The 19,964-nt window shown below is 41.5% G+C and overlaps 1 protein-coding gene across 1 annotated transcript; it reads left to right on the forward strand.

The window, feature by feature from the left end:
• The first annotated feature begins 939 nt into the window (after positions 1–939).
• Positions 940–19,205, forward strand: snrkb (SNF related kinase b). The gene is made up of 5 exons (XM_085165515.1): positions 940–1,200; positions 3,065–3,422; positions 3,537–3,931; positions 14,331–14,472; positions 16,134–19,205. Exons 2-5 carry the CDS (start codon positions 3,187–3,189, stop codon positions 17,203–17,205), a joined length of 1,845 nt encoding a protein of 614 aa, XP_085021641.1. The 5' UTR covers positions 940–1,200; positions 3,065–3,186; the 3' UTR covers positions 17,206–19,205.
• The last annotated feature ends 759 nt before the right edge of the window (positions 19,206–19,964 follow it).

Genomic DNA, 19,964 nt, shown 5'->3' on the forward strand with positions numbered 1-19,964 from the left:
CCATTGCATGAAGCTCTCTGTGAACTGTTATGGAGCTAGTCTGAAGGCTACATGAAGTCTGGAGCTCTGTAGTGAGTGACTCTGCAGAAAGTTGGTGACTTCTGTGCACCATGCACCTCAGCATCTGCTGTGATTGTACTTGCTGTGAATGTTGACTAGTATATCATGGCTTAGTTGCTGCCATTCTAAACCTCTTCTACTTTGTTATAATATTTATGGTAGCTATGGTACCATGCTGGAATTCACTCAGATCCTGGGAGATTCTTTCACAAATGTTTGTAGAAGCAGTCTGCATGCGTAGGTGCTTGAATTTATGCATCTGTTGAAGTGTTTGGAACACCAGAAATTCAAGGATTTTGATTGGTGAATTAAGACTTTTGGCAATTGCAGTGTATGTAAATTGCATTTACATTTGAACTACGAAGAGAGAAAGAATATAAAAAGCAAAGATAACACACAAATGCAAAAATTGTCACACTGAAACATAAAGTGGCTGTATGGGAACTGTTAACTGCCCTCCAAAAGACAACCAAAAAGACAAGTAAAATCTTCAAAGATAACACTGAAACTAATGAAAGTAATTACAATGAGGTGGCACAGAGTAGCATAAAGGAACTATAGATAGAAGGAAAAAGAGCGGTTGCAAAGAAAAACGAAACCAGCACAAAGACTCATGACATCTTTGAAATGTTGTAAGGTCGAGGGCCCTGCTGTGCGTCTGTCCTGGGGCCCCTGTCCTGTCAGTACGCTATGCTATAGCTCTTTGTTCCCTGCTCCTGTTTACATAGCGAAACACCTCAGCCGTTACATAATTCTTGGACTTCCGAAGCGTCCATTCAGTTATTTTCCTCTCCTCACTGCGTACAAGAGGCTCGCGACCGCTGGCTGCTCCGCGCGAGCGAGCGAGCGAGACGAAATATGCATTGACGTCAAAAGCTAGCCGGACACGCGCGCGCACGTCAAGTTCCGTCCTGCAACTCGATGAGCGGGCGCGCGTTCGCGGAGCTCGAGGACACGGAGAGAGCGGTACGAAGTGAGGCGGGCGGTCATGAGAAAAGTATGGACTGGGAACATGGGAGTGTTGTGAAAGACAGCAAGAAGCTGCCGACTCACACAGCAGAATTCAGCGGGGACACCGAGCGTGGAGCCGCGGAGTGACCGAAAGAGCCGCTCGCTACTCGGGATATTTACACGACAATGGTAAGTTAGCACCGCCGCCACCGCTGTATTTTCACAGCAGTAACGGCACTTTACTGCCGTAGCTCTGTCGGTGTCTGTGAGGTTGTTGGTAATGGTTGTTTTGGAGGATGACTACATGCGCGTGCGTGTGTGTGCCAACTCGGGACTGCAGTTGAGGCCAAGAAGAGAACAGCTGGCCTTAACACAAGTGTGGTAGCCCCGAGTCAGAATTACGGGGTGCCGTGGATGTGATACAACTGTACAACGGAGGACATTAGCACATATCTAAGACAGGGAGGCCTGATTCTGCCCGGAGAAGCTGTTCAGAGGGGCTTTAAATAGGCTGCCGATAATAGTGATGCTGCTTTATATACTGGTGATAAATAAATCATAGTGTAGGTTGGTTGTAGATGAAAAAAAAACTGTTGTCCGTTTTGATAAAATCATATGTCTGCCTCAGAATAGCTCAAAAGGGTCCTCTGGGCCTTTGTTTGAAATGATTGTTGTAGTTGTCAGTGTAATCAAGTGAACGCTAACTCAAAAGAGATGCAAAACAGTTAGAGAAAAGGCACAAAAACAAGCAGAGATGATGCCAAAGACACTCAAAACTCCCGTCAAAGAAGTGGAAAATGCAAAGAGATGTTAAACAACTGCAGAGATACAACATGCCAAAAAGTAGAGAAAAACAAGTGTGGAAAGAGATGCAGGATGACTGCAGATACTCAAAACAACAGAAAAGTCACAGAGAAAAGCCCACTTAGAGATACAAAGAGATGCAAAAGTTTCTTCTGCTTATGGGAAGAAAAAAGTTGTGAAAACAACTACGACGCGAGAAAAATAAAAGCTAAAAGTTTGGTGGAAAAAAACAATATTAAATACATTTTTAACACTAAAAACTAAACTGAAAGCAAGCAGACTCTGGAAAATAACTGAAACGAAATCAAAATGAAAACAGAAATGTAAAAAACTGACTTGCAGGTAGGCACAAAAGAACAATCACACCGTGAAGCAAAGGGACTCGATTATGGAATAACTACAGATACAGAGTACCTACAGAGATGCAAAACAACCCCTAAGAAACAGTCTTTACAATTTTTTTAGGTTTTATTCACTAAAGCGATGCTGATAAGGCCCAGTCGCACATAATCTATTAATTAATCAACACATGAAGAGCCAAAGGGGCTATTAGCTGCCAATGGAGACTTCAGAGGTGTAGAACAATGTTTTGTTTAATTTACTGGGCTTAAAGTTTTCCCAGCACACAACAAAGATTTAATTTCTAGTAACTTTGAACACCATCTACTTTATTTTTCTGTTTTTCACCTTTATAGATGAACTCCCATCCGTGTGTTTACCTGTTTTCCTCCAACTGAATAACCTAATAAAAATCAAAAGAAAGCAGCAGTGAAGCTGGGGATGATATAATGATGATATCATCAGGTCTATTGCCACCTTGTGACCCTCTTAACCGAACTAATGACACACAAACACACTCGCGTACGCGCACAGATGTACATTATGGTTTCTTGTTACAGTATTGATTAAGCGTGCCATTTGCGCTTGATGGTGTTATTTGAGATGGAGCCAAACACAGCCCCTCAGACAATAACACAATATTTTACACTCTGTTGCTCTTATTGCTAGACTGTAATTCTGCTACACTCTAATCTAGTCCTCGCTACTTAATTTAACTGTGTTCTGTTTTCTGTGCCTTTTGTTAAGCGATGTTTAATATCAGCCTCTTTCTGGTACTGTGCCTGATGGGATGAGGCATTAGCGGCAGCAGCTGACCTCATCGAAAGCCCTTTTCCCTTCGGGCCAAAGGCCAAAATAATCAGCACAGTCAGTTTAGTTTCATTGTGTTGTCATTTCTTTGTCCAACCAGGCGACTCTTCAGCAGTAAGGAACTTCGCTGCCTTGCACCTCCCCTCCCTTTTTTCAGTCCTTGACACCTTCACGCAACCAATTTCCACCTGCTCCCTTGTGAAGCCCCTCTCAGTTTCAAATATGGACTCCTCTGGAGGTATAAATGCTTCCCAGGATGCACATCTGGACCTGCGGAGCAGCCCCGGTCGCTCTGATCTCAGCGGACTGTACCATCTGGGTCGGACGTTGGGCAGGGGTCACTTTGCTGTTGTTAAACTGGGCCGTAATGTCAACACGGGGCAACTGGTGGCTGTCAAGATGATAGACAAGACAAAACTAGATGTAATGGCAACGAGCCACCTCTTACAGGAAGTGAGGTATGAATGATAAAAAACAAAGATTGAACAGATACTGATTTCAGACTAAGAAGCTTGTTGTTCAAGATGAATGGTTGAAACCATCTTTATTTAAATTTGTCCCTCCATTGTCAGATGCATGAGGCGGGTGCAGCATCCCAACGTGGTTCGCCTTTACGAGGTCATCGACACACCCACCACTCTCTACCTGGTGATGGAACTGGCCGAGGGCGGCGACCTCTACGACTACATCCTCCGCCACGAGGGAGGCGTGGCCGAGGTCACCGCCAAGCGTCACTTCGCCCAGATTGTGCGTGCTGTGTCCTACTGCCACCAGCTGCACGTAGTGCACCGGGACCTGAAGCCTGAGAACGTGGTTTTCTTCCCTCAGCAAGGCGCCGTCAAGCTCACTGACTTTGGGTTCAGCAACTTATTCCAGCCCGGGATGATGCTGGCCACCAGCTGTGGGTCGCTGGCATATTCTGCTCCTGAGATTCTGCTGGGAGAAGAGTACGATGCTCCGGCTGTGGGTGAGAAAAATAATTTTCTTTTTTGTATCTATGTGTTGTTGTTTTGTTTTGTTTTTGCGCTGAGCTTGAGATCAGAGATTTTAAAGCTGCCAGGCAAACCCGGACAAAGGGAGGCAAACATAAAATGCAAATTAGTCTTACATAACATCATTATATTTAGAAATATCCGCTTTGTTGGGTACCTTTTTTTACTCTGTTATTATGGTAATATTGTGAGGGGGGAAAACAATATTTGACAAACTGTTGAACAGTGGTAGAATGTAAGAGTATTTCTAGTAGGGGGATGATATATCCCACAGGAATACTCACAATACTCACACAATACTTCCTTGTGTTCCTAAATAAATTCCAAGTAAATAATTATATTGTAGTCAGTAATTCTATATCTACATTTAATGAGGCAGTAATCAGCTGCTTCGACAGTGAGTTCCTCATCCTTTGGATGGACTAGCTTGCCTTCTTGGCCTGCTCTGCAAGCCTCCAGCTTACCTCAGATCCTCAGCACAGAAAAAAGGACTATGCACTCCAAGATAGTGAAGCTGGAGTCCATCTGGCTGCTGGACGAAAGCCTCGAGACAGCTGAACAACCACCATAACAGCGACATGCATGTCTCTACAGACACAATAGCCAGGAAAGACTGTAGGTAGTTGTTGTCTCAGTTATATAAAGTGTCAATAATAAACAAAATATATCTGGGTGGCCCTCTCAAGTAAAGTGGGAAAAACTTGCAGTCCAATAAAACCAGTGACAGGGGCTCATAAGTAGACAGGTGAGCACAAACTGCAATGGAGTGTTTGTATTATAAAACTTGAACATTTTTAAAGTGTAAATAGCAGACATTGGTCTGCTATTTACCAATATCTCAAATATGTGATAATGAACTTTGTTTTGTGTATTGCAATGCTTAAGTTGTTATGCATTCTAACACATACACGACTGAGAAATTAAAGCAGGCAGTGTGCTCTATTTTTTCTCGTAAAATCGATTAATAGAGAAACAAATTTGCAGATTTTTCAAAAAATGAAATGATTAAAGGCCTCTGTACTTTTGAGCGATGCCCAGAGGTTGCATGCAGCATCAAAGTCTTTCTTTTCTTTGATTAGCATGTGTAATTTTGCCATCGAGGCTTCAATATCTGTTTCATGTCATTTAATTATTTTCCACTCTGAGCAGAGCAAACTTGCCTCAGGGTAAATTCAGTAGCTTTCTACCAGACGCCTTATCATTGTCGGCACCCAGATCAGATTTTACCCATTTGTCATGGTAGCAAAGTTGTTAAAATATACATTTTTGTCTGAGGATTTTAACATTTCTTTTTCTTAACCTTAGATTAAGTAGTTTAGAAAAACGTACTTTTTTAAAGTCTGGTTGACGGCTGTTGAAGATCTTTTGCTCACACAGTAGAGTCAGCAGATTAGGTAAGATAAGATGAAGCTGTTTTCTCATGTGCTGTTCCCAAAGGGGTGGAAAAATTACTGATTGTGTTTGATGCAGCTGCGACAAACTGCTAACACCGTCAAAATTCACCAACAAGCCTGTATTGTCTGTTTCCGTGAGCCCAACTGTTTGTGTGGGTGAACAGTAGGTGCCCATATTTGTCTCTTTGACCCTGTGTAGGTATCCCTGTGCATTTCCTTGTGTCTCAGTGTGTCTCTTCCATATTTGTGTGCTAGTATGCAATTGTCTGTGTGTGTGTGTGTTTGTATATCCGTTGAGGATTAGTGTGTGTATCTGGGTCAGTCTAAGCAAGCCAGCCAGTCATGAGCCAACTGGGCACGTTCTGCAGAGGAACCAACCACTGCAGCTCACCAGCGTGCCCCCACTCTGCAAAACAAGCATTTGTGTGTGTGTGTATGTGTGCGAGAGGGAGATGAGGACAGAGACAGATAGCAGAAAGAGAAACTACTGTGCATCACTGTTTACCCTTACTAGAAAGGCTGCTCTGTACTGTTGGGATTTGTGGGAGTTTAGAGGTGAAGCCGGCAGATAGATTGTGGGATTTGAGTTTATAGAAACAGAAGGAGAATTGAGGGATTTGGTCTTGCGCATCCCAGGGGGCAGGCAAACTCAGCATGTGTGCTTCAGGGATGTCGGTGGTCTTATCTGCTAAGCTGGAATAGGCTGGATTTCGGCAAGGTCTGGTTGCCGTTCTGTCAACTACAAATGCATCTGTCTTGAATGTAAAATAGTTTGTGCTCTTGCAGAAGGGCTTTTACTGGCATTTGCACATGTAAATGGATCAAAACAAGAAAAACTGTAATTTAAGAAACCAGTGCTTTGAATTTGCTATATTGTTTATGGGTGTCGTAAAGATGAGAATTGTGGTCTGAAGAATCTTTTCACACGCACACATAACGTCAGCATGACTTACAAGTTGCATTAGTTCCTTTTTAATGTCACTTCCTGTTTCTAAAAGCGTCCACTCGAAGGGCGTCCATTTAAATCCATTTATTATTACATCCTTTAAGCCTGTTTTCTGCTTCACTTGACTCGAAGTGCATTTCTCTGTTCTATTTTTGCTCGTCTTAGTGTGACTTCATGTTTATGTCGTCACTTTGACAGAAATGTACACTTCCATCACTCCATGCACACATGCATCTATATATTGATGAATGTTTGTCGTAATCCTGAGCTGCACAGAAGAAGAGATGTCCCTCAGTGATCTCAGCTTAGTAAGATGACTCATAAAGCCATCTTTGCACGCGCACACACAGACTGCAGTCTGTGTCCGTTTGATATTTCAGTCTGATATAATCGAGCTGCTGTGGGGATTTTGTTTTATACTTTAAAGCCTGAAAGTATACTAGATGTACATCTGATAACTTTATACAGGATGTCACCAAACCAGTAAATCGACAAAGCAGCTTCTGTGGCTTTTCAAGGGGCTTACATGTACTATAATATTGGACTGACATGCAGGGGAGAGGGGACCTATTTTAACTGTTCAGCCTTCTTACCCACAGTTCTAGTTATGTGGTGCAAAAAGCAATATAAAGCAACAGCTAATAATCTGAAACTTCTCTTCAGGGGGGCAATAACTTGAAAGACACCATGCAGCATGCTCGGCAATGCCTGCTACCTAGATAGCAGTAAAGGCGGAGGATGAAGGATGAGAGCTCTTTCTGCTTCTGAGCTCAGAGCTCCTCCTTACACAGCTACAGGGAATCAAGTGAGGCCGAGATCATGCATGATGATAAAAAGTGTACAGAAAGTTTTGAAGAACTCCGAATGGAGATCGTACCAACGCTGCAACACTAATAAGCTTGCTGTATGCTGACTGTGTTTAAAAAAACAGCAGCAACAATATGAGGTGTTGTATCTGACAGAAGAAGATAACAGGCAGCCTGCTAAGGACTGGCTCTGTATATGCCCTTTCTCAGATGTTAATGTTTGTTAATGAAAGCATATGAGTACATTATTTACTGTTTTGGTTTAATTGGTTTTATTGTTTCTTTATGTATGATGACATTAAAACCTTTTAGCAGCAGAGTGAAGCATTACAAACCAATAAAAATGTTGTCGTGTTCAAAAGTCATATTATTATGATTAATAATAATAATCATATTAATACCCTAATATACTGTAAAACTTTCAAAATCTGCAGCCCAGCAATAGTTAACATGCAGCTTGATTGAAGACGTGGTGCTGGTGTTTGATGACGGTCATATGATTTAGAGTAGAGGCAGGGATGTCTGCAGGACTTCTTGCCTTTGAAAAAGATAAACACTGCAGTTACATAATATCTGCCCTTTACCGTGTGCGTGCATGTGTGTACACTTTCTGCACTCTAAGTGTAATTGTTAGGCTTCACAGACCAAGGTCATCGTGTTAATGATACATGTGGGTCTTTTCCTTATTTTTCCCAGTCACTGGCTAATGAGAATTAGAATGAGAATGAGAATTTGTCATAAATAAAAGAGGACAAAAATAGTAGCTTATCAGTGTGGGAAAGAGCTCTTCCTGAACAAATGTAAATATGACAGCAAGAGATGAGTTATGACAAAGAGTAGGGCTGTGCAATATAGTTGCGTAAAATGTCAGATAAGAAAAAAGGAAGGGCTAAAGTGGTCGGGTATGTTCTGTACAGGAGGAACTTCTGCTTTTGGCTGATTATTCTGAGAGTCAGCTACAAATGTTTGTGTTTCTGACAGCTGGTTGCCATGGAAAGGTTCAGCAAAATGCACTAACGTTATAAAGATGGCATAATCAGAAAAAAACCCCAAATGTGATGGAGGAAAAGCTGCTTTTTTACAGCCTGAAGCATTAAATGTATGGGCTTTTTTGTGTCAGTTAGATTCTCTAAATACCTACATGCTAGATACAGTGCTTAGTAAGAAACAGTAATGAAATCTGGGGGTTACAGGTGGCTTTGAACTCTTTGATGTGCTCTCCAGTGTCAACAAATGTGTTAAGTCTTTGTATCTGGCTGCCACATCATACACACCACTCATTTCTCTGCTCTAGGGTGGAGGGTCATGGCTCCCAGTGGGGAGTAGCACATGTAAAGCCCCCTCTGAACATCCTATTTTAGACCAAGGAAGAGCTGCTTTACCGGGAGGTTTTCCGCACAAAACCTCTTTGTTGGTGTTTTCATATCAACCTCAAGGCTGCTGGACTGTTTGTAGCAACAAGTACTTTTCCAGAGCTTGAAACCACAGCACCAGCAACGTTGACACATACTAGGAAGTATAATGGTGCAGTGAACAGATTATCTCTTAGCAACTAAATCCAAAAACAGATGCATCCTTCTTGGGGGGAATATTGTGCAACAGTGTGCATCAGTCGATGTTTCTGGGCACAGCATGTGATTTGTAAAGGCTCTCTCTTAGGACCTAAGAAATGCTTCTCAACTTTTTTTTTTCTTGTTCTTTTAAACACTCTTTGCTGTCACCTGCCCGAAAGTAGCCTAAAGGGTTATTCTGCGTCAGGTCAGCAAACGCTTCCCACCTGACCATCTCAATCCAGGAAAATGATGCACTTTTTTTTAAATAGGAGTTCAACATTCAACATGCATTTTGGTATATTTTTTGAGGGGCTATTTTAAAATTCCAGTATTTCAGAAGTTCATGTTGGATAAGAGAGCAACATGAAAGCAACATGGATTTCTGTGATAGCAGGGCAGTGGGAAATTTTCTGTTAATTTAATGAACTGATGGCATATCCATAAATGAAATTGATTGCTAAGTATTTTAAATGGCATTATCCTATTCTGAATAAATAAATACATTCTTAATGTGTTAAACTTCAGTAGTCAGTGTAAGACTTCAGTCACACAGGCCTGGAGACCTGTCGGCAACCAGTATATTATCTGAGGTGGAGATATCTGGCAGTTACTGGTTGATTCCATGGCCAGTGGCTTCTGGAGATTTCTGGAAATTGCTAGCTGAATTAGTCACAAAAAAAGTGTATGGTGCTGCAACGAAAACCTCCTTGCAATTGCTTAGGTTGCCTGCAGGTTGCCTGCAGGTTGCCATGGTCACCAGTACTTTGTATTACTCATCAAATGGCATTGAAATTGTGAACAAATGTGTTGGTTGCAGCAGTAAGATACAACTTTTATTTTGAAGGTGTTTACAGTGTCACTATAGTTTGGTGAGAAAATAGCAAGCGTTTGCAGACGAATCGGTACGTGTCATGCAAACTGAAGGAAGCAGCAGCAATCTGTTAGCAACTAAAGCATTCATTAGCAGGGTTTTGGTGCAGCAGCCACTCACCAGTCTGTTGAGACTGCTCTTATATAGACATTTTTCCCAGAGATTTCCAAGGAGGTCACCAACTGGTCTCTATTTTAAGATATCAATGGCACAGCAAAATAAGTTCCTGACTTTGTCATAAGAGTGCCTACAGAGCAAAACTTTATTTGAATACTTTTCTGTCGTGTTTAAGGGGGGAACGTACTTCCTGACTAGTTCAGCTACTTTTGTGTGGACTCTCCAGTCTGCTCACTGTAAGCTTCACATTTGTTTTAAGGGGATGAACACATGATTCAGTAGCAATATTAGTAATATTACATTTACCAGAACAACCTGAAAAGTATCTGTATGAATGCCAGCTTTGGTCCAGAATAGTTCGCTAAATGTAATTTGCCTGAATTTTCAATACGCACTGCAGAATAATTTAATAAAAACTATCACATTATTTCATTATTGTTTCAATTTAGCGTTTTGGCCGGTGTTGTTATTTACTATCGTTTTAAAGTTTATTACTGCATTTCTTTTGAAGTTACACAGTTTCATGTCAAGGTAACCACACCAGATGACTTCACAGTTATTAAAATAATATGAGTATATATTTTCATGTATTGACAACTTCCTTCCTTATCAAGATTTTTATGAAAGACTTAGAAGATAATCATATCAAAATGATAACATTTCCCAAGATCATGATAAATTCCTGTAATACTGCGTATTCATCGGTTACTGATGATCTAACAGCATTTTTCATGCTGGCCAAATGTGGGCAAAAAAGGGCTGCATTTATATTTAGTCTGAACTTGAGGACCCGTTGAAAACGAGTCAGCTGTGCTGACCCTTTCTGACGTATTTGGCCCTGAAAAGTGTACTTAAAAGGAGATGGCCCCAGTAGAGAACCACAGATCAGTCATTAACTCTTTGAAGCTGCAGTGAATTCTGTGCACGAGGTTTTGTATCGCAACAGTTTTCATAGTTTAACTTATTTTCTAATGTGATTCAGCCTATATCTGCATCTGGTTTGTGTTTACTTTGTGTGGATGTATGTGTGTGTGTTTGCTGTTGATCTTTGTCCTGTCAGCAGGCCACTAATGCATGGTAAGAATGTGTGATATTCCCCAGTGAGCAGAGAAAAGTACACTCCCAGCACTCAGTGGTTTCTCCTCCCTGTTGCATAATACGTCCCTGGACCAATATTAGCGTGTGCATGAGCGTGCGTGTGATAGTCTTATGGTGAGAACTGAGGGCTCTTGTTTGGACTGTCATGAGAACAATGTGGAACAATGGCTGGATGTCTGATCACATGCGGGGCTGGTACATGTGAGAATCACTGGATGGAGGAGGATTTGAATGTACCACAATGTTTTATTATACTCCTAAAAATATTTTTGAAATCCTTTTATGTCTGACTTGCTCAGGATTTAATAAGCAGGGTTTTGTTTTGTGTTATTATAACGGTGTGTGAAGTTGCAGGCACACTGCATCTCTGCAGTTTCAGGATTATCTGTGCCCTAAAACATGTCCACTATTATGTGTTATTTTAAACTAATGTGAACTAAATTAGTTGCAAAACTGATTGCACTGCAAGTGTGCTTCAATTCTGAGAAACGGATGTCGATATTTAGGAAACAAAGAGCATCTCAGGGTTATGGTTAGCAGTCTAGCAGTCTCAGGTAATACATGTGTCATTTTTATTATTAACTCTAAACCTCCCCCCACATTTTCCGTATAAATGTTATTTATTGTGGTTACTGCTCGTCTTTCTTGTAGCACCAGTGTGGGACAGCTCTCCAGTTTCATTGAACTATTGGAGAAAGTTTGACAATGATGTGGTTTGATGACCACATCCTATGGGGTAGCTGCATAGGCAGAGACCACATTCTGGTGCAAACATTTCGTTCTATAAGCAGGCCTGAAATATGACAGATACTACTCAGTTCATAAAAACTTTCAGAGGTTACTCCTAGTAGGATTCCAAAGGGTAAAGAGTTTGAACCTGTGCATCTGGTGCTTTTTTTTTTTTTTTTTACTGGAAACATTTGTGTTTAGCGTGTTAGCATGTGTCTGTTAGCACTGAATGCAATAACCTTTAAAATCAGAATCAGAATACTTTACTAATTCCTAAGGAAATTGTGTGGGTTACAGTTGCTCTAAGACAGTAACAGACTAACCTAATTAAATAATATGATTTATTATAAAGAAAGATCACTAATATATACAAATCACTTAAATATCAAGAATATTATAGAGGTGAAATATATATGATTGACATTTAACTCTAACATGTAAAACATTTGTTATTTTACTGTAGAGCATGTGCAAAGGGTGGAGCTGTTGCAGTGTGTACAGTGTATTACATGGAGGAGTTGTACAGGGAGATGGCCACAGGCAGGAATGATTTCTTGTGTCGTTCAGTGGTGCTTTTTGGTCATCTCAGTCTCTCCAATCTGTCCAATGTGTCTCAGATCTAAAAACCAGTCTGCCTACGGCCCAACTCCATTCTCTCCCACTCTTTCCCTTTTATTGTAAACTAGTAAAAGTTTTGAAAAAGCCCTCCAAAATAAAAATAAAAAATAGCTGGGGTATATGTGTAGATTAATTAATTTCAAAAGACGAAGCGATTGTCATACATAACATAACATGGATTATAGTACAACAGTGCTCGAAAAAGCACTTGTTGTACTACTACTGTTTTATTTGTTTGTTTCATTAAGAAAAAGGGAAATCGAGGCAGCAATTTATTGACACATGCAAACATAAATGGAAATACAGTGTAAGGCGGGTCTCTGTTTTTTGTTTTTGTTTTCCTGATTCTTAAGGTCATGATTTTCAGATACTGCTTCTATGTTGTTGATAGATTTAAGGGACTCCCACTTCTTCTTTTTGTCCAATTTCCTCAAATTTATTTTGCTGAAATATGGTAAGTTTTCAGCTAATCCCTCTTTGGTAATCACCCTGTAGGTGCAAAACTGCTATTTTATGTATTTTTATGCATTTTTCAACTAAATTCAAATAAAGAAATCTGATCAAACTGTGTGCTTTTGCAACAAAGTATCTTTCTGGATGACTTTTTGGTCTCGTTCAGTAATATCAAGTCTCTTTTGATACAGCGTGATGTTCATTTTTTAAACATCAGTTCCCTTCAGATTTAAACTGGTTGTGTCACTGACAAATGTTACTAAATGAGCACGCTGTGTCCCCTTAGCTCATTATCTCATAACACAACCTCATTAACCAGTGGGTGATGATTGTCTTTCTCACAGTCAGGAGTACAGCTTAATATTTTATTACTGGTGTGGACGGTTAGTTTGAACCGAGATGTCATTATTGTTCATGTTGTGATATCACTGATGTCACAGGTTGAGCCTTAAGCTGAATTAAAGGACAAGTAATATGAGCTGGTTAATGAAGGATTGATAGTTAAGAAGCTGAGGCACTATAGTCTTTAGGATTTTGCCCCTTGGAACAGTCAATGTTTTTGAATGTAGGTATTTGAATTTTGACTTTACCAGACCTCGCCTGCCTTAACCATGCATTAACAGCCCCTCAGAGGTATCACAGTACAGGAATGACAAGTGTTTGTATCATAGTTTCAGTCTCGGTTTCACAGCTGTAACTCTTCTGCAGGAAAGAACACAAAAGATGTGTAAATACGCTTAAAAAAATTAGTTTTAATAGCTTTATATGTGGAGCGCAGTGTTCCCTGAAGAATCCACAGTGGAGGGGAAAACTGAAAGATTAGCAGCAAAAGCTGTAAAATCAAGGTCAGACCACTTTAATTACCCTTTAGGTTGCACACGAAGGAAACGGGATATCAGCAGAGGCAGGTTTTAGCGATGAAGATTTACGACCTCTGATATTTACAGTGTTACATCGGGGCTGGCACACAATGCAAACAGTGTTCAGTGTTCTTTTTTCCAGTGTTTGGGAAGCAACATGAGAAGAGGCATAAAAGATAGAAGGGAGTTCATTCTCAGAATAACACAACACCACAACAAGCCATCTGTTTGTTATGGCCTTCAGCCCTCAGATCGCTTTCCTCAGCTTGCGTGAGTTTCCTTGACCCGGCTGCTGTGTTCTTGCCTCACTGAGGCCGTTTTGAGTGTGCATCGACTTCCTCTCGCTACATCAGGACGGGAGAGGGAGGTTAGGCAAGTGGAAAAGGGGAAGGAAAGGGAGGAGACGGGAAAAGGGCACGCTGTCAGCAGTGCTGTCGGTCAGGAAGCTCCCGGGCATTGAATGTGGTTTTAGAGTCGGGTCAGGAGCGCTTAGCCGAGTTGTCTACAGCTTAGCGCTTAAAGTTTTGACTCTTAAAAACCGGACATCCAGCTGTTACGCACAAGCTTTCCTCTTAGATTGTTTCACGTCATTGAGGAATGCAGTAGTTTAATCTGAGCTGCTCTGTTGTGTGTACCCTGACCCTAGACCTCACTGTTGCTCTAAGGCAGACAGGAGATCACTTGAGATCAATGAGTAGAGCTGTCAGCATCTATTGAATCCACGTTTACGTATCTTTTCTCCTTGACTGTAGGCATCTTCATCTTACATTCAAAAAGGCAATTTTTTTAAATACCCTCTCTGACCCATGGAGCTCGGAGTATTCTAACTATGATGAGAGAGCAGAGGGATGGGAGGCTATTTTCAGTCTGGAAATTATTTGCTATTTAAGGCTAATTTTTGTGATTTTTTGTGTGTGTGTGTGTTCCAGATATCTGGTCTCTGGGGGTGATCCTCTACATGCTGGTGTGTGGAGTCCCTCCCTTCCAGGAAACCAACGACAGCGAGACTCTGGTCATGATTTTGGACTGTCGTTACTCCATTCCTGAACATGTGTCTGACGAGTGCAGAGAGTGAGTAAAGTCTTAGATTACAATCAAGGTCCTCTCAGGCCAGATCTTCAGAGGAAAAAAAGATTTTATTATTCTGAATGCTTTATTCTTGATTTCTCTGCCAGAGGGTTCTGCTGTTCAGTAGATGAGTTAAAAATCTGCTGACCGTAAAATCATCTCATTAGCGTGCGTTTCACTGAATAATTTCAGTGTCCTAGTTTCCTCAAAGGCTCCATTACCCTGCTGCACATATAGTTCTCCCTAACAGTGTGAGAATCGTCCCAAACATTGCAACACAGAAACAATCCAGAAACAAAATACAGATCACAGGTGCACATCTGTCTTCACAATCTTACCTTCACTCCTAACAGTCTGAACCAAAACACACACACAGCGTTAACACCTCCAAACCCAGTTACAACCTCTGCAGGATGTCCTGTGAACATAAACCAGGAAGTTCTCAAATCCTAATAAGTCAATTCAAATACACAACATTCATTTTCAAAAATCAGATATGTATTTTCTTGCCTGTTGTCCACATTGATGTAATTTTGTTGTGGTTTTTTTATGAGAAACGGAGAGAATTGGGAGCTAGATGCACCGCCCCCACTCACAAGGAGATTACCTCTGATTGGATCACTTCCAAACCTTTGTACATAACTTCATTAGTTTGATCTCAGATCTTGGATCTGGTCTCTGGAGGATATTTTAATCTTGTTTTAATTTGTTGATAAAAGTGTCGGTACATGTCATTTTTTTTTTTTTTCATTTTTACCCCTTAGCTGAGCAGGCGGCGTGAACGCGATAACTTGAGGCAATGCAGGATTATAATATTGACTACTACTAAATATCCTATACAAGTTCAAATTTCAATGATCTCGATCAAAGGGTCAGAGGTCAAATTTTCTGAAAAACTTGTGAATCCCATAACTCAAGCAGGAAGTCACATGGGATATTGACATTTATACCACAGGTGCATCTACTAAGAGTCTGAGGGTCAGCAATGGCGACCGCAAATATTTTTATTAGTTATCGTTTTGTTTTTTTTGTGAGGGAAAAGGTCATTGAAAAAAAAAATGTGATGAAAATTTGGTCTGAGCGACATGTCACACTGAGCTCCTTTGTGTACCAAAGTGTTGTGGAGTCAAATGTAAGGCCATCTGTGCATCAGCTAAAGCTTGCACAAAATTGGGTCATTCAGTGGGGCAGTGATTACAAGCACAGCAGCAAATCTACAACAGAATGACTGAAAAAGAAAAGAATCAGGCACCAATCTTTTTTGTTCTCTGTGTTATGAAAGAGGGAAGTTCAGATTACTGGCCAGCAATTGTCTTCGGTCTTCTGAGGTTAAAAAGACAACAGCCATAAATACTCCCTGCCCTGTGGTTTTTGTCAGATTATCTGCAGCAGCAAACACAACCTCGAACATCTGACCCGGCACTTGTCATATGACTCTGCCCTCGGTCACACAATGGTGTGTTTCAGTTGAGAAGAGCAGCTGAATAGGACAGAAGATCCTTCTGGACATACGGGTTTTAATAAGTGTGCCGATGGCCTAGATCAGATCAGAATCAGGTCGTTTTCTGTGTCAAATCAGTCGCTCCAAAAGCTTATCGCTTAAAGTATAACAGACGTTTACATCAGCGCCATCAAACAATAAAATTCTCTGTCTTTCCTGTCAGTCTGATCTCCAGGATGCTGCAGAAGGATCCATCTCGCCGCTCCTCACTTGATGAGATTGAGGCTCACCACTGGCTCCAGGGGTTGGATAACGCCCTCCTCAGTCCAGAGGCCCCACCGCACTGGCTCTCAGGGGCCCTTTCTCCCAGCTCTCCCCACTCAGGAGTGCCTGAGTGCGGGGATCTACTCGCTGCAAGGCCATCGTCTGAAAAGCCCTTCCCTGCTCCGTGGCAGCCCAGCCTCAGCCTCACCCTGCGTCCACCTCCAGCTGAAGAGCCTCCCATCACCAAGAACCTTCCTGCGCTTCAGCAGATCTGTGAGGAGGAGGAGGAAGAAGAAGAGGAGGAGGAGGAGGAAGAGAACGGAAGTATGATAAAAGAAGGGGAAGGCTCTGGCTCTTTACTAGAGGGAGAGCCAGAAAGAGAAACTAAAAAGACACAGGATGGAGCAGACAATCAAGACAGCAGTGAAGAGGAAGAGTTAAGAAGCTCAGTGGAGGTGATGAAGGAGGGGGACAAAGCAGAGGTGGAGACAGAAATCAAAACTGAAGACAGTGGGTGTGTGATTTCAGATCAGCCAGTCAGTCATGGAGACAGGCTGGTCAGTCAGATTCCTGAAGTCTCGCCATTCTCCCAGCTGGCTTTGGGTGTGCCGTGCTGTCAGGGCGAACATGACATCACAGCCCGAGAGGAAGGAAAGGACGAGGAGGTGGAACCCAACAACAACACCAACAAACCCCATCCTCCTCTCCCTAAACCTGACTCCCATCACTCCCCGGTGTCCTCCGCCAGGCAGAACAAGATGGAGCTGCAACGAGGAGGACGAGAAGGCGACAGGGGAGGAGAAAGCGGTAGAGATGACCTCTTAACAGACAGGTGTCAGCCCCACAGCGCAGCGGCGACCCGGGAGGAGTCTGCCCCGAGGGTGGAGCAGGGAAAACGGCACAGCGTGAAGCTTCGTGAGCGTCTCTTTCAGTTTCCTCTGTGCGAGAAAGCTCTGGCCTTCAACATACCGACACACAACAAGCCCAAGATCCTGCCGCTGGCTCAGTACAACTGCTGCCACGTGCTCTAAGTGAAACCGGTGATATTTGTTGTGCTGCTTCCACATTTGGGAGACAAGGGCTGTTTAGCGGTCCGCGGGTCACCGGCTACCGAGAACAAATCGCGTGAAGCGGCAGACCGCTGAGCTCGCTGCTGAGGCTTTCTGCCGCTGTACATGAAGGAACGTGTACAGCTTCATACGTGCAAACACTCTGCTTTAGCACTCTGCTCGTCTGGTAAACACCCAGAGAGCTGGTGCTGAGCACAGTAGTCAAACTTAGTAGAACCTCGTCCCTTTGCTGCTGTGTACAGGAGACTAAACGAGACTGTTTCCAATGTGTAGCTTAGAAACTTTACTGGACCTAACTGTATATGAACTTGGGAGACGGAAGAAAGAAGGTGACGGAGAGAAGAGAGAGAGATCTGATAACCACAAGCAGTTTTTATTGAATAAGCTAAAGTCCATTTTATTTGTTTGACGGTGCCTAACAGGATAAAATGGATTCATACGTCACATCACAGCGGTGTCATTTTAGTCTCGACTGCAAAAGCTCTGAAAGTCATTAATTGATTATCTTCTACAGATTCCTTATTTTATTACATATGTATAAGACGGACCTTTAAACTAGAGCTGCAAGTGTTATTCTTATTATTGATCAGTCAGCCAAATATTACGATGGATTGTTTATTTATCAGAAAACTGTGAGAAAGGGTGTTTAACCGTTGGACCAAAACCTGAATTCTCTTTAAATTGAGACTAAAAAAGAGGTTTTAAAAAAATAGACACATTTGACATCATGAGAACATCGAGTGTTGGATTTTTTTTGTTGGAGAAAAACAGATAATTATTAAAATAGCTGCAGATACTTTCTTTTTTTGGGATGCACAGATGTATTATGTGACCGTCTACGCGCTTTATTTGGAATCTGATTCTGCTGCAGAGTAGCACTTCTTTCCTTTTGCACATCCTGCCTGTGTTTGAAAGCTCTTATTATAAGCTGTTGTAAAGAAAGACTGAGACTGTTATGATATGATAGGACAGAGATGATATGATTTCCTGTCCTCTTAATCCTTGTTTCATATATATAAATATATATTAATAGAATGGCTTGTCCTAACTTACCATATAAAAGTGTTTCTAGACTCACTGGTCACTGATTGGGATGCAGATCTTCCATTTTTCTTTTTAATTCTGCTAAACATGGTAACATTTTTTATTATTATTATTTTGGATGAGCAGATATGATGTTCCTTGATTAATTTTTTTATAATGTGACAAAGATATGAATTCTCTAAAGAGATATGTGACTTTGCGCATGTTAATACTGTCATTTATCACAATATACCTCCACGTGTCTTGGACCTGACAGGACAGTCGTTGTTTCTATGTTCTCGTGTGACTGTAATTACCTTGAGGTAACCCACTGAATAATGAATTGCACACAGTACGACTACTGTAGATGGCAGCTTTTAACAAGCGGTGTCCGGGGACTGGATGGCTAGATTTGTTGATCATTCGGCCCCAACCACAATGGCTTGTTATTGTGTAGCCGAGGAGTCTCCATGTGGGATTATTTTGACATATAATGGCTCTGTGTGTTCTGTATTTTTTTCCTCTTCGACGCAGATACAAAGGTGTAATGTTTTGTAGGGTAACAGAAGGTCAAAGCTGTACAATAAGCTACATCTTGCTCCTATAGTTCAGTAACCAGAGCTTGCTGTTGTCAGTCACTGCAGCTTCATGAGCTCAACAAATTGGATTTCTCATCAGGACCCGCCATCGTCGGTTCCCCACCTACATAAAGAGCGGCCGTCACGGGAAATCTGATTATCGCTCATGTTTCATCAGCCGTGGAAGCATAAAATCTGTGCAGTAGAGGGATAAAATTATTTGCTTCTGTGTGACTGCAGCCTGTCTTTCCTCAGTGCGTCTCTGTCTACTGACCTGCATTATAACTAGGACCACATCTCTATGGAGCCATGAACTTATTTTTCTGTATTTATTTATTAAAATGGAATAAGTCAGCAGGATGGATGGTGTGCAGTCTGTTTATTTCACAGAAACTCGCATTGAAAACAAAATGCTCTTCTTGAAAAGCTCATTTCCACCTTTATGTTTTTATTCTCTACTTGATTCACAGTTCATAAAATCCTTACTACCGATCCACTGAAACAAGCTGTTTTAGCGTCTCACCCTTTAATGCAACTCTCTTCTGATTGGCTGCTCCTTGAAAACAAAAGATGCAAATAGCAGGTAGGAGGGGCTTCTGTGACCAGAGTTTTTGGATCACAGGGAGTACTGGTAAATACACTGACTTCCTTATAACTTTTTTTAATCATTGTTATTAACTGACAAGTGGTGGAGGAAACTTTCACACCATGCCTTTAGGAAAAGAAACAAAGCATTATGAAAACACCTCATCACACACAAAACTGTAAATGTTGTTTGTCACTGTTAAATAGTTTAATATTACTGCTGCAGATGTTTAACGCTGACATCCCTTTGAATACTTTCTGTAATGTTTAATTTCCAGCACAATATTCTCCAAATCATATGTTTGTAGTGGCCGTCCTGTGTGGACCACCTATCTCTGAAAAATAGTTGTTCATGAGCTCAGAAACACAGGCCCACATCTGGATTTTTTTAAGTATATTAAAATATATTAATATTTTAATATTCTGTCAGAGATGAAAGGAGAGAGATTGCTTTACATTGGTACATTTTAATTTATGTCTATTTTTAGACAGGCAAGCACTGCTTGCCTTGCATGTGCTGATGGACGCCACTGT

Source organism: Neolamprologus multifasciatus, chromosome 7 (genome assembly GCF_963576455.1).
Source record: "Neolamprologus multifasciatus chromosome 7, fNeoMul1.2, whole genome shotgun sequence".
Taxonomy (NCBI): Eukaryota; Metazoa; Chordata; class Actinopteri; order Cichliformes; family Cichlidae; genus Neolamprologus; species Neolamprologus multifasciatus.

Excerpts from the sequence above, each read along its gene's own strand:
- snrkb (XM_085165515.1), top strand. The coding sequence starts at position 3,187 with ATGGACTCCTCTGGAGGTATAAATGCTTCCCAGGATGCACATCTGGAC. Across the intron at positions 3,423-3,536 it reads CACCTCTTACAGGAAGTGAG|ATGCATGAGGCGGGTGCAGC; the intron begins GTATGAATGATA and ends CTCCATTGTCAG. Across the intron at positions 3,932-14,330 it reads GTACGATGCTCCGGCTGTGG|ATATCTGGTCTCTGGGGGTG; the intron begins GTGAGAAAAATA and ends TGTGTGTTCCAG.